Source organism: Gallus gallus, chromosome 4, assembly GCF_016699485.2.
Source record: "Gallus gallus isolate bGalGal1 chromosome 4, bGalGal1.mat.broiler.GRCg7b, whole genome shotgun sequence".
NCBI lineage: Eukaryota > Metazoa > Chordata > Aves > Galliformes > Phasianidae > Gallus > Gallus gallus.
Genome location: NC_052535.1, coordinates 63,203,815 through 63,217,228, shown reverse-complemented (window position 1 = coordinate 63,217,228; position 13,414 = coordinate 63,203,815). Strand labels below are relative to the sequence as shown.

The window sequence follows — 13,414 nt, the reverse complement described above, 5'->3', positions numbered from 1 at the left end:
TTTGCAGAGTTTTTTTTTTAAACAGCCTCCCCCCCCCCCCCCCCCCCCCCCCCCCCCCAATCAAGAAACTTTGTAATATTTTTTGCTAGGTCACCCTGAAATCTTTTCTAGTGAGAATAAACAGAACTTGTTAAGCCTTCCCATGCAGCATTTAGTCTCGGAATCCTGGTTGTCCTATATTGTGCTGTCCCAAGTGTAATATCCTTTAAGTATAAAGGTGACCTAAACAAGATATGCTATGAGGTTTAGCAAATGCTTTTGTTATAGTATCTTCTCTCAAATTCATAATTCATCCGTCTGATGTTTCTCATTGTATTTTTAATTGCCTCTGTACTGTGGAAAACAGCAGCAACAACAATAAATTCAAAAGTGGGGAGAAAAGTCTATATTAGTGTTGCACAAGACATCTTACAGAGGTCTATTTCTGTATACTCAGCAAGAGATGAATGCAGTGTTTAATGCAACACAACAAGGATATGTGCTTGTTCACAGTACTACTCATAATACTCTATAATTAGTACTGTCAAATTTATTTTAGATGAACTATATAAATATCTATATCCATGAAGAATAAAATTTGTAACAAATTATGAACATGATGAAAAGTATTTTAAAAAAAAAAGAATTAATTTCCTGTATTTCTGAAAATAATCAAATTTGGATTGTACTTCCTGGAAATTCATGGAAATCCACTGGATAAAATAGATCCATGTAAACAATCATGTAAGTTACTTTCTAGCCTGCATTTTCTACTCTGGGGAAAAAAAAAAAAAAGTATCTCAATGTAATTTCTTGTAGAATTACCAGATGATAGCTATATGTAATAGGAAATTAACAAGGTTTTTTCTTTAATTGCTAGTAATGGGTCTTATGGCCTAAAATCAAAAACATCAGTACTTAGTTCTCTAGTGCTTTATTTACTCAGATCTTAAAATGACACATTACATTTATTCCCATAAAATCTAGACTATTTTGCATAATGATGAAAATCAGTTGTCTGACTCGAGGAAGTAAATCCTGTCTAAACCATCACAAATATATCAACTTCAAGTCAGTGGAGCATAATATTGAGTAGTTGTACTGTGCCAGCTTACATGGGTTCTCATTATTATGTTTAGATAATGGCTTTTTGTAAATAGAAATAATACTTTTATCTCTTTTCAGAGACATTACTGTCTTAAAAGATTTCTATGTACATCAGTAGTTATATTTTCACTGACACATGCTTATTTATTAAACAAAACCAACCAAAGAAAAAAAAACTGATAATGTGGGAAGGAAACATTTATGCTATGGATTCTCAATAAAGGATTTAATTTCCTACCTACAGAACAAGGATCAAAGAAATTACTTCTTCAAAAGAACTTGATATCCATATGCCACGTGAGCTCTAGTTTAGCATTGCCTCTTAATGAAAGAGAAACTGTAGAGAATAGTTAGAGAAACTCCTGCTTTTGCAAAAAATTATGGAATGTTTGTGAGGGAAAGTAATCATTTTAGTTTTCCATTTCAAAAGGGAAATAAAGTGCATAAAACAATTGCATAAAATTGATTAATTATATACGAGTATTTTTTGGTTAAGGTTTATGAATGATATGAACTATTTGGGGTATGTTCAAGAAAACATATCAATAGTTTATATTTATATGCAGGCATGAGGTGAACAACAGACAGCAGAGAAATGAATGACTTTAAATTAGCAGTAACACTATTTTTATTTTTAATTGTACTGTCTTCTAATTCCACTGCATATTGGACCCAATAATTACATGTCTGTGATTGTTTATCAAAAGTTTTTAGAGAAGTTAACTATTCATACAATGCTTAACTGAAATGCATTTATAAATACAGCTAGTTTTTCTAGTTACATTAAGAATAATAGGGTAAAAAATGTTACAACAGGTTGAAATTTAAGGTAGATGTCAGGTTAAGAGACATTTATGAGTTTTACATGTATTGTCAGTGCAGCCTTGCATTTTTTTTTTACAGTAAAATTTTTCATAATATTACCTATGAAACTAACATTTCTCAGGAACATGGATCACTCAAGTGAATAAAATGATCTTCGTGAACGATGGTCTTTCAGTCTACATTAGCTTTCTTTGTTACAATATACATGTAGGAAACAGGATGATCAAGCCATCTCAAAGGTCTTGATTGACAAAGTTATGATTTAAGAAATCCTTTAAAACTGTAGTCAACATTTATACTACCTTTGGTACAGGAGATAACTTTTAATTATAAATTCATTACTTTTGCTTTTTTATATCACAAACTGTGAAATTAGAGCTACTCAACTGAATCTGAACTTTTCATCAAGAGAGATAGAATGGCTTGCTAATAAATGATGTCTCAGCCTTACTAGTGGTAGACAGTTGATTGAGGCCTCGTCTAACTCTTAGTATTATTTTTGAGGACTTTTTCTTAATATTAGTGGTATCTTCTTTTACAGACCACGACCCTAACTTTCCAGAGTTAAGGTTTTCCATGTTCACAAGCCTAGTGGTATTGAAGGAGCACTTCAAAGATAAAACCTTTTCTGAAAGCTGAAGGAGGCAGTTGGTAGATCCAGTACTTTCCATATGAAAGGAAGCTAATTTGGGCTAATTAAGAAACTGAAGCATTAAGTAGGATTTTTGGGACTTCACTTTTTCAGTAGTCCTTTATGCTGTAAGTTACCTGTGTGGTGATGTTCTAACTAAAGACAAGGCAAATCAGAGGAGATTTAAAGATGAAAGAACTCAAAATAAACTTTATGCAATGTAAAGCACTTAGGAAAATCTAATTATTTAGTTGTTTATTTTCCCCCAGCCATGAATGATTTTATCCGAGTCTACAGAAATTTACAAGTTTTAGCCAAGGAAAATTAGCAGTCAAGTGAGGGGAAACATCTGTAAATATTAAGTTGTGGTTATTGTTGTTTATCCTTTATCTTATAAGACATTGTGTTTAGGGAGGATGAGTGAATAAAGCTTTGTTTAGAGTTGCTAATCTTCTAGTCACAGAGTACTAAAAAGAGGGCTTGTAGATGCCAAGCTCTGCTGATTTAAGAAGCAAGAAAGAGATAGGGATGTTGCTGGGAAGCAATCCCCAACAGGGAATTGTTCTGTTGGAAGCTTCTAATCAGCTGCAGATGACAGAAGCTAAGCCTGCCAGCATCTTCTTTCTTGTAACTTGCTACAGCTTGCTTTCAGTTTTGATAGGTAGCATAGGTGTTTCATCACATCAGTGGAAACTGAGATTTAAAACAGAGGAACTGTAACTGTATTCTTTTGTTTTGTTCTTGCTTCAGTGGTACAGACAAGTTAATGTGGAAAATTCCTTTGTTAGCCATAAAAGCACAAAAGCAGAATTATGTAGAATTGCTCTTCCAAGAACCTGATTTCAGTAGGGACTGCTCTTCTGGCTAATGGGATTAAGGCCAAAACATTAATTACTCTGCCCCTACTGAAGCAACAAAATTTATTTTCATAGGTGATCTCTTCATGGAAAAATCCCTGTCCTAAATAAGTAAATAAACAACAAACAAACAAACAAAACTGCTTTTTGTTGCTTCAGAAAGTTTCTGTATTTTGATTTTTCTCAATTATGTTTTTAAGGGTTATTTAGTTTTGAAAAAATATGCTTTGTATTTGCATTCATTTCAAAACAGTGTAAGAATGGAAGCAATGTTATTGGTTTGGTTTTACAGTTCTTAGCATTTATGTTGTTTCCACACATCTTACATATTCTCTTTCTGAGTGGAGAGGGTATCAGCTAATGAGAATAGATAAATGATACAGAGCTGCCTTCTCTGTATTTAAATTGATTTAAGTATTCTGTGTAGCTGTTTGCATCAACAAAATTCTGAGTTGTTTTTGCCTAAAGGAGGAATTTCCCTTCCTCAGATTTATGCTTGTGGATTTTTTCAGTGTTTCAACTAAAATAGTCCCATTGAATTACCAGCATAAAGCTGGTAAATTAACTAGTAAATATTTATAGCAACTCTGCAAATAAATAAGCTTAAACAAGTGCAGGGTCTTTATTTGTATGGAACAGAAAGGAACAAAAATGAATTATTGTCTGTGGTTTTCTCGATAATGAGTAACAATTGTTTGTATATCTCAGTCAACACTAGATGAGTTTTGTTTAGAGAATTATAGAGTCTTAGGGACCTTAAAGATGATCCAGTCCCAGTCCCCTGCCATAGGTAGGGCTGTTACTCAGCAGATAGGCTGCCCATGGACCCATCCATCCTGGCCTTGAGCATCTCCAGGGATTGTGCATCCACAGCTTGTCTGAGCAGCCTGTGCCTCACCACCCTCCAAGTAAAAAAAATTCTTCTTAATACTAATCTAAATCTCCTCTGTTTCAGTTTAAAGCCATTCTTCCTTGTCCTATCAGTATCTGCCCATGTGAAATGTTGGACTCTCTCCATTTTATAAGCTCCCTTCAAGTACTGGAGTACCACAATGAGATATCAGACCCTTCTCCTATCTGAACAAGACCAGCCTTTCTTCATAGAAGAGGCGCTCCAGCCTTCTGATAATCTTTGTGGCCATCTTCTGGACCCGCTTTAACAAGTCTACATATTTCTTGAGTTGGGGGCACCAGGCCTGGATGCAGTTCTCCAGCTGGGGCCTCACAAGGACAGAGTGTGCACTGCTGGCTTGTATACAGCTTTTCATCTGTCAGGACCCACAAGTCCTTTTTTCTCCCAGTCTGTACACTTACATGGGATTGCCCCCAACTCAGGTGCAACACTTTGCACGTGGCCTTGTTGAATCTCATTAGGTTCACAGCGAGTGAATTGGATTTAATCATGTTCTTTTATCTGGAGATGTGAAGGATTCTAGCAAACAGGAAAGTTTGCCAGGTGGGAAGAGTTGAATTACTAACACATCTGCAAAAGTTCAGAAGTCTCAGAGTGATTCACTTGGTTGATAGTTTTTGTATTTGTGTGGTTTGATGGTAACTGGGGAAAGAACTACACTGAAGACATTTTTATTTTCTTTGTGAGAATAATTTTGGATGGATCACTTTCATTTTATTTTCTAACAGTGCCTTCCTGTGCACCAGAAGACATTTTTTTCCTATCAAGTTTTTTTTCCTTTGCTTTTCAACTGTTATTTTATACAGAAGTGTTTTGTTTTTTTTTTCCCCCTGGAGATACAACTCAAGTCATGCCTTCACTTGACAACTATTTTCTCTTATTTTTATACAACTTTATTTTAAAAACTCAATTTTCTTAGAAAAATTTCTAAGATACTTTCTGGGTTGTGAAATCTCTAAATCCAGTCTGCTAACTTCAGCATTTAAAGCATACATTTATTTCTCTTTGAATAGGCCACTCATTTTCAGAGCATACTAAGAAGTGGGTGCCTTTTTGATACTAATTTAAAACAGCCAATTGTAATGCTGAAATCTGCCATATTTCCAGAAAATTGATACTCAAAGTAAAACGCATCACTACAGGAGAAGCTCATTTAACACTAGATGTGTATTTCTTTCATTATTGAATGAGATGAGCAGCATTCACTGTGCAAAGATCTTATCAATGACAGAGCAGTATCAGACCTTCAACTGTCTGCACAATGTTATAAACCAGAACCTTAAAACATAGTACATTCCACAGATTTGATTGTGAAGTTTAGAGCTACTCTAGAAGATTTTTCCTATTAATAATTCTGCAAGAGTAGACTTTCTGCAATAGAAGTGGCTTTTAAAAGTGGTAGGATAATAAAGTGCAGACAGTGACCTAAGATTTGGTAATCTGGTCTATAGAAGGAGTTTTATGATGTATGTAGTTATCCATCATCTGAATCAATGGTAGTTTTATGCTTAAAACAAGTACATTGTTCAGAATCCAATGAAGCAAGTAATAAAATGGTACCTGATAGCTTCATATTCCTGAAGTACTAGCTTGTCTGCCTAGTGTGGTAAATTTAGTAGGTTAGTTTGCCTGGTAGTTTTTTTATCCGGTGCACTGAGAAATAGCCTACTTTCTGTTAGGTTTGTTTGTTTTGGTTTTGTTTTGTTGTGTTTTGTTTTAAAAGAAGTTTCATAATATCTTTTTGAAGTTAAACTACCAAAAAATTAGTAAGCCTTTTAGCAGAAGAAAAGTTCTAGTATTAATTGTTTCATTGGTATTCTCCTGTTAAACAGCTGTAATCTCTCATTCAGATTGGTAATTATGGATCTCAACCAAAGTAAGAGAATGCCAATGAAAATTCAAAGGATTATTTTTAGTCTTAGTAGGGACAAAAACTGTTTCAAAACTATGTATGACTTAGGCTGATCAAATCTTCTTTTAAACTTGAAACTTCTGATTACAATTTGTATCTTATAAGGAGCTGTGCAAGAGCCATCTTTTCTAATACTTAAGGTATAAGATGAGAAAGGTAGTGTAATTTTCTGGTAACCCTAGTACTTCAGTCTTTCTCTCACTCATATACATAGGTCACTCCACAAGTAATGCCACCTGTTTATTTCCATGGAAACTACAACACAGACAAAGAGCACAATAACACTGTTTGATAGAGCAGATTTTCAGCTACAAAACTTTATTTTTCAGCATAGTCATCACCATTAGCTATGAGTTTTCACAAGTGATAAACAAGAGCCTTCATGCCAAACCTATAAAAATCTGCATGGCCATCTGGAATTTCACTTGTCTTTCATGTCGTTGTTACCACTGCTGAAACGCCTCACTGTGCTCACATCCACTGTTTGGTCTCCATGCACATTCATCAAGTATTGGTGAATGTTAATTGGTGCCTTTTTTTTTTTTTTCATGGAGGAATTCAGCAGCATACCTTTGCTTCATATGCACTTTTATATCAGATGCCATTTTGTGAAACTGCCCCTCTGCTGTTATCAATTGCATGACAACAAAATGTAATAGAATATTGGTTATAATGTTCAGCATCTACTGCCATACAACTAACATCTGCCTCTGACATCGTGGGCCAACATAATAAAATAGGAGGTGTTACTTTTGGAGCAGCCCTTGTATGTATATTGGTGATCAATATAGCCTAAGTAATTTTTATTCTGATTTTATCATTTATTTATTTAATAACCTATTTATTAACCTCATCTCCTTGGACAGTTCTTACGCAGTATTTCAGTTCATCTTTGTTGTACCTGTCATCACATTCCCTTTTTCCCAGATCCTCATTACTTTGTCTGCCTACTGCCAACTCATGCTTGCTTTGTCATAGGTCTCTCCAATTTTCTGACCACAGTTTCTCTCTTGCTTGCTGGCCCTTCACTGGTTTTATCATCTATTTTTTCTTTCCAGAGCAGATTTTTCTTTCATTATAATATTCCTGTAATTTGATTTTTACTGTATAGAGTAAACGATATAATGTTTTGTTTTCTAAAGCTACATGGAAATTAACTGCCATACTGGTATCTTACATTTAGTTTTCCTTGCTTTACTCCACTGTCTAAGTAACAAGCTGTATTCATTTCATTTTATGTATCATTTCTCTGATATGATGAAAGACCAAACAGTTGTTTTAAGATACTTGTGAACTACTTGTCTACATATAGGATAAATGTACATATAGGATAAATTATGCTGTAGAGCTGCCCCCTAACTTCCAGCTTAAGTCAGTAGGAGCTCAGGGGTTGCGAAACTAGAATATAGTTACAGAGAGCTTCAGGTTTAAACTTAAACATTCCTCTTCTCTGTCCTCAATTACAGAATCTTCTGGCTGAGAAGGTGGAACAGCTAATGGAGTGGAGCTCAAGGCGCTCGGTCATCCGCATGAATGGAGACAAATTTCGAAGATTTGTGAAGGCTCCACCTCGTAACTACTCTGTGATAGTGATGTTCACTGCTCTCCAGCCACAGCGGCAGTGCTCTGTTTGCAGGTAATTTATACCATAGTGATTTTTTTCCATCTTTCTCACCTCAGTTTTCAAGTGAATGTTTTAATCATTGTTCAGTATGAGTCAGGTTGTTCTTTGCTTGGGGCGGATATTTACTGTTTAACAGCCTTAAGTGTTTTTTACAGCATCTTTTTCAACTTCTTTTCAATCTATATGACAATTTTCAAAAGTTTTCTCAGTGTTTTTTAATTACAGTTGAATAAAATGTATAATGCAGAAAAAAAAAATCAATCAACACACATTTAAGAAATTGCTTTATGCTTTGATCTCTCCAAAGATGTTTTGTGATTAAAGTGAATAATCATTATTTAATAACATGACATCCCACTAATTTCTTCTTTTAAGTGATACCAGGGCTCTGGTGCATATGTGAGTCTGTGATTTCACAGATTTGAACAGTTCTTAAAAATGTAAGCATATTTTCCCATGAGAACGTACATACTGAGGAATATTGTCTGACACTGCACTTTTTCTAATATGTGCTGGTAGCTCCTTTCAGAATAAATATTGAAGTAGTGCTGTTATACTTTTAATACAAGATCTTTTTCTGCAAATTTCTAGTTCAACAAAGTTAATCTAAAAATGATTAATGATAGATGTGGGACTGGGGCCAAAGAACTGAAAGCTAGTCATGTATTTAATTACCTTACTAAATCAGAAACTGAGCTAATAAAACCTTCTTCAGCCAAAATGTGCATTGGAAATTACTGAGTCTAGCAATAGGTGGGTTTATTGTGCTGGATATTCTAAACAGTATCTAAATATGCAGCAAAATGCTACATAGGACTGTGAAATAGATAACCTTTATAGGAAGAGGTATTTCTTGGTTTTAAGGAGGTGCACTGTAAATAACATGCACAGTTGATAAATGTAGCAAGTAGCTTGTTGGATTTGTTAGGTGATAGAATGCAATTCTTAATATAGAAACTTCAACTTGGGTAGTGTTGTAAGATTTAAACCTGTAGTTCTATTTTCCTTGAACTTTGTCATATATTTTTTTCTTAATATTGATGTTGATTGCATTCCCATGAGTTCACCATCAACTCTGAACTCTCAAGGAGAAGGTGTAAGTACAAAAGCTGTCCAACATTCCTAAGTCAAAGGAATATTATTTTACCACTTCTTAACACATGGCAGCTACTGTTTGTTCTTTGTGCTGCCAGAGTTCAGCTTTAGGAGATGAAATGGGTGTTGAAAGTTTACCATATTTTAAGTTGTTACTTATTTTCTTACCAGGTAGATAAAAGTACAGGAGTTCAGCTTTATAAGGGATCAGTGTATTTGTCATCATAATGGTAGTAGCAAATTTATTCCCTATGTTATGCACAGATTTTTTTTTGCAAGACATGTGCAAACAGCATAAATATTGCTGTTATTAAGGAAGTTAATTTTGCTTAGAACTGCATATTGTTTAATGAAGTTAATTTTGCTCATAATCTTTATCCTGTAATATGCCAGTCTAGGCATTTATGTACAGAAGCAACTAAAAATCTTTAAGCGCAAGAGAAAAAATCAACATTACTGCTTTTGGTTAGGATTGTTTAAATGATTGTGAAGCTGAGATCTTCTCTTTCATGTGGAATAAAAGGAATTTAATGAGGTTGATCATACTGCGCATAAAACCATTATCAGGAAAATCGACATTTTCAAATCAATGGCTAATTAATGTGCAGAAGCACTGATAGGATATACAGAACTGAAACACATGCGTTATTTTATTGTTAGTTATTCAGTAGCCAGTTTGCCTAAAGGAAAAAACAGATTTTTAAGTAAAGCTGTAGTGAAAATGCTTCTGTCCAAGATTTAAGTTAACTGTTCCTCTTCATAATATTTTTGACACAATTGCATACAAAAAAAACAATGCTGTATTTAAGATATAACACCTGTAATTTTTGAATGACTGTCCCAAGAATGAGTACGTTTTCCCCCTAAAAATTAAGCTTATGCACCATTTAATTACCTTAAAAAAGGGTAGTGGGGGGGGATGGAATGGGATGGGACTGTCTTTTCTCTTTGGCTAGATTTGACATTTCAGTATCTCATGTGAGTGTCCAGTTTCTAAAGAATGATATTTTTGAAAGGGAAATGTAGTGTACTGCTGCTGCTTGGAGCTATCTCGAAAGCTAAATGTGCATAATACAGCATTACACAAAAACAAAAATAAGATTAATAACAAATAGGGGAGCAGTGGTGGATGATCTGCTCCTGTTTTGGAGAAGGGGAATGGAAGCTGACCATCAAAGCAGGCTGTTGCAGATTTGCACATCTGAGGCCATAAGAGATTGTGTGTCCTATCGTGTTAAAATAACCTATACCTTTCATATATCTGATTAAACTTTCTAAATATAGCCAAACGAATGAAGTCAGAATGAGCCCAAGCTTAGAATAAAGTCTATATGGCTTATCTTGTAAGTGTTTTGAATGACTGTGCTACCTGTGATGGAGAGGTAGATTCTTTCATCACAAAAGTTAGCATCACCTTTGGCACTCTTTCAGATTGCATGTAAAAATCGGTGTAGTGATCACGTTCTCTACCAGGCTAAGGATTACTCTGTCTGTCCATTGCTAAAGTGGTGTAGTTTGGTCATTGTCTAGAAGGTATTAAGGAAGATGATTTTCCTTCCTTTTAAACACCTGAGATCTTCCAAATTTTGGATGAAACTTGGTTGAATGATCTTAGCCAAATCTTAAAACTCTTTGGTTTTATATCTGTATAGTAAGAACCTGAATGTGGGGAAATTACCCTTTTTGTCTCCAAAAATAAGAGTTGTTTTTTCATGTGCAGAGGAGAAGACATTGTCTCATTGGTCACATAAAAGTTATAGGTGTGTGAAAGCATGTGGAAACAATACCAACTTAAAGTGCTGTATACAAAGGAATCCTTTGGACTTCTGATGTTTGGATGAAACTTGTGTGTAAAAATTAACCTTCCAGTCAAAGTAGCTGATCCTTTTCCTAAAAATCAAAACATAATGCATGTTTTATAGCTGTTCTGTAGCAAAAGATACTTAACGTGAGATCTTTTATACTAGTGAAATGAGAACGTCAATGTTTTGCAGGTGTGGCACATCCTTTTTAAAGACTTGTTACATTGTGAGCAACTATGCTGAGTTGTATCACGGACGATTAATTGTATCTGTTTGGGCAAGCTTGTAGCTACTGCAGAAAGCCCGCTGCAGAATGATCTCCAAGTCAATTTCTTTATAGCTTTTTTTTTAATTGTAATTTTTTTTTTTTGCACTTGTTTCAGAATTGTAATAGGTAAGCTGAAATTCAGTGTATATTTTATGTGTACTTAGGTGCTGAGCTTAATTTAATATGCATTTCATAAAGGATTCTTAAGTCTAGCTGTCTTCTGCTGTTGACTCACAGCGTGCAGAAGGAAATGACAGAGTATACCAAAGAACAGAGTCTGCATATTTGTATCATCATTTATCCTATCAGTAAGAGACATCTAGGGGGGTTTTTCATAGAGAAAAGAAAGGAAATCTATTAGTCTCACTGCTCAAGAAAATATCAAGAGAACTGCTTTCAAGTAGCCGATCAAACAGGTCAGCAGTAAAAAATAATAATAAAAAAATGTCGATCAGGGAGATGTTACTAAAAAGAAAAAGACAGGATCTCTCCATCTACCTCTCGGTTTTCTGCTGGTTGATCAAGAGCAAAAGAACAAATAGTGAGAAAATCATTGCCATGTGTCTTAGCTGTAGTGAAAGAGAATTATCTTTTGAACTCTTGTTCAGAAAAGGAACAGGGGGCATGGAAGGAGGCACTGAATGTTCTACGTATGTTTGTTTTTTTCCAGTACAACTTAGAATATTGATAGAATCATAGAATAGCTTGGGTTGGAAGGGACATTAAAGATCATCTACTTCCAACCCCCTCTGCTGTGGGTAGAGTTGCCACCCACTAGGTCAGACTGCCCAGAGCCTTGTCTAATCTAGCTTTGAAACCCTCCAGAGATGGGGCATCCACAGGTCCACTGGGCAACCTGTTCCAGTGCCATACTGCCTTCTGAGTAATATCTAAACTCTTAGTATCTAATCTAAATCTCTCCTCTTTTAGTTTAAAAATGTTTTCCCTTGTTCTATCACTAGAAGTATGGGTGAGTCCTGTTTTCCAGGATAGTACTTGTTTTTGAGAGAGAATCTTTAGTCTTGTTGTTGTTGTTTTTGCTTTCCACTTCCCAGATTCTGCAAAATGTGATCATGGTGCATCTTTTTAACTGCAGAATATCAGACCTATTGGAATGCTGTATATAGATCAGCATGGATTTTAACTTGCTTTATGTTATTACTTGTATTTAGATTGCATAAATAGCAGTTTTTAACTACTATCTATACTGTATCATTTTGTGCTGTGTGGGGAATATTCTGGACATAGTGGTAAGTTCTTTCATGTTTTCTGCCATGAAACAGAGTGATCATAAATAAAAACATAGAAGCAAATAAACATTCTGAATTTGTTATCTTTATACTAAGTAACAGTAGTTAAAATATGTCTCTAGCCTCTTCCTCTCTTCTTTTAGGCAAAATGATTCCAAATAATATGCAGGAGTTGCTTTGGAGTTAAATTACTCTATTGATCACAGTTTACTTAAGCAGATGGGTAAGAACTGTTAGGTCACCTGCTAGTCCATTCTTTGGCAATTGTACGTTCTTAATGTTTTCTTTACAGTCCAAGTATGCCAAAAAATAATGTTTCTACTACTTTCTTTGGCAAATAATTCCAGACTCTATGTTATTCCTTCAAGAACATTCCCTTAGTGTTTTTCATACTATAATGCTGTAATTGAGTAAAATTAATCAAATTTAATGTAACTCGAACTATAAGTTCCTAAATAAAACTTTTAATATCTAATGACTGTAATATAAAAATACTTAATGAATGTAATGTAGAAGATTTTGGTTAGCATCTTTCTTTTCAGTGTGTTGAATATTCCAGGAAAACCTAGTAGTAACGTTTCGTTTTGATTTGTTAGCTATTTTCTAAAAGCTTGTTAGTATTACTGCTGGCATTGCTAGTTCCTAAGTTGCTACCCATTATTACAAAATTAAGAGGTGACTAGCAGCAATATCATTTAAATCTTCCCTAACAAAAATCTGGTCAAACCAAACAAGAACAGAGCTAACATTATTCTGATGAGTTCATTGCAAGTGTGATCTTGCTCTATGTCTGTAGAGTATTTCATATAATTTATAATGATAATAATTTTATACTATGTATATATTATAATAATTTTATATAATTGATGTTATTTAATGCAAACAAATGATACAGTTGATATTAACTAATGGTAGGGATAGACAAGTAGAGAAATGGTGACAGAGTTACTATAAACCGATGTTAATTGGAGGTTGAATGTTTTACATCTAAGGGCTTACACTAATATTGTATTTAAAAAGGAGTAACAAACATTTCACAAATTATTAATGCAATTCACTGTATCAGCAGTGTATCTCTTGGAAGTGATACAGAGGATGTAGTTTTTATAATTTAATATAGTAATTGTAGGGTGTTCTTCAGTAGTAATTCT

The 13,414-nt window shown here is 34.4% G+C and overlaps 1 protein-coding gene across 2 annotated transcripts in view; it reads left to right on the top strand.

Annotated features, from left to right (window-relative positions):
- Positions 1 to 13,414, top strand: part of TUSC3 (tumor suppressor candidate 3) — a 184,544-nt gene that overhangs the window by 104,270 nt on the left and 66,860 nt on the right. For both annotated transcript variants that reach the window (XM_046940707.1, XM_420692.8), the window contains one exon: positions 7,691 to 7,860. In XM_046940707.1, coding sequence (XP_046796663.1) covers positions 7,691 to 7,860 — 170 coding nt within the window. The remainder of the gene's footprint in view (positions 1 to 7,690; positions 7,861 to 13,414) is intronic.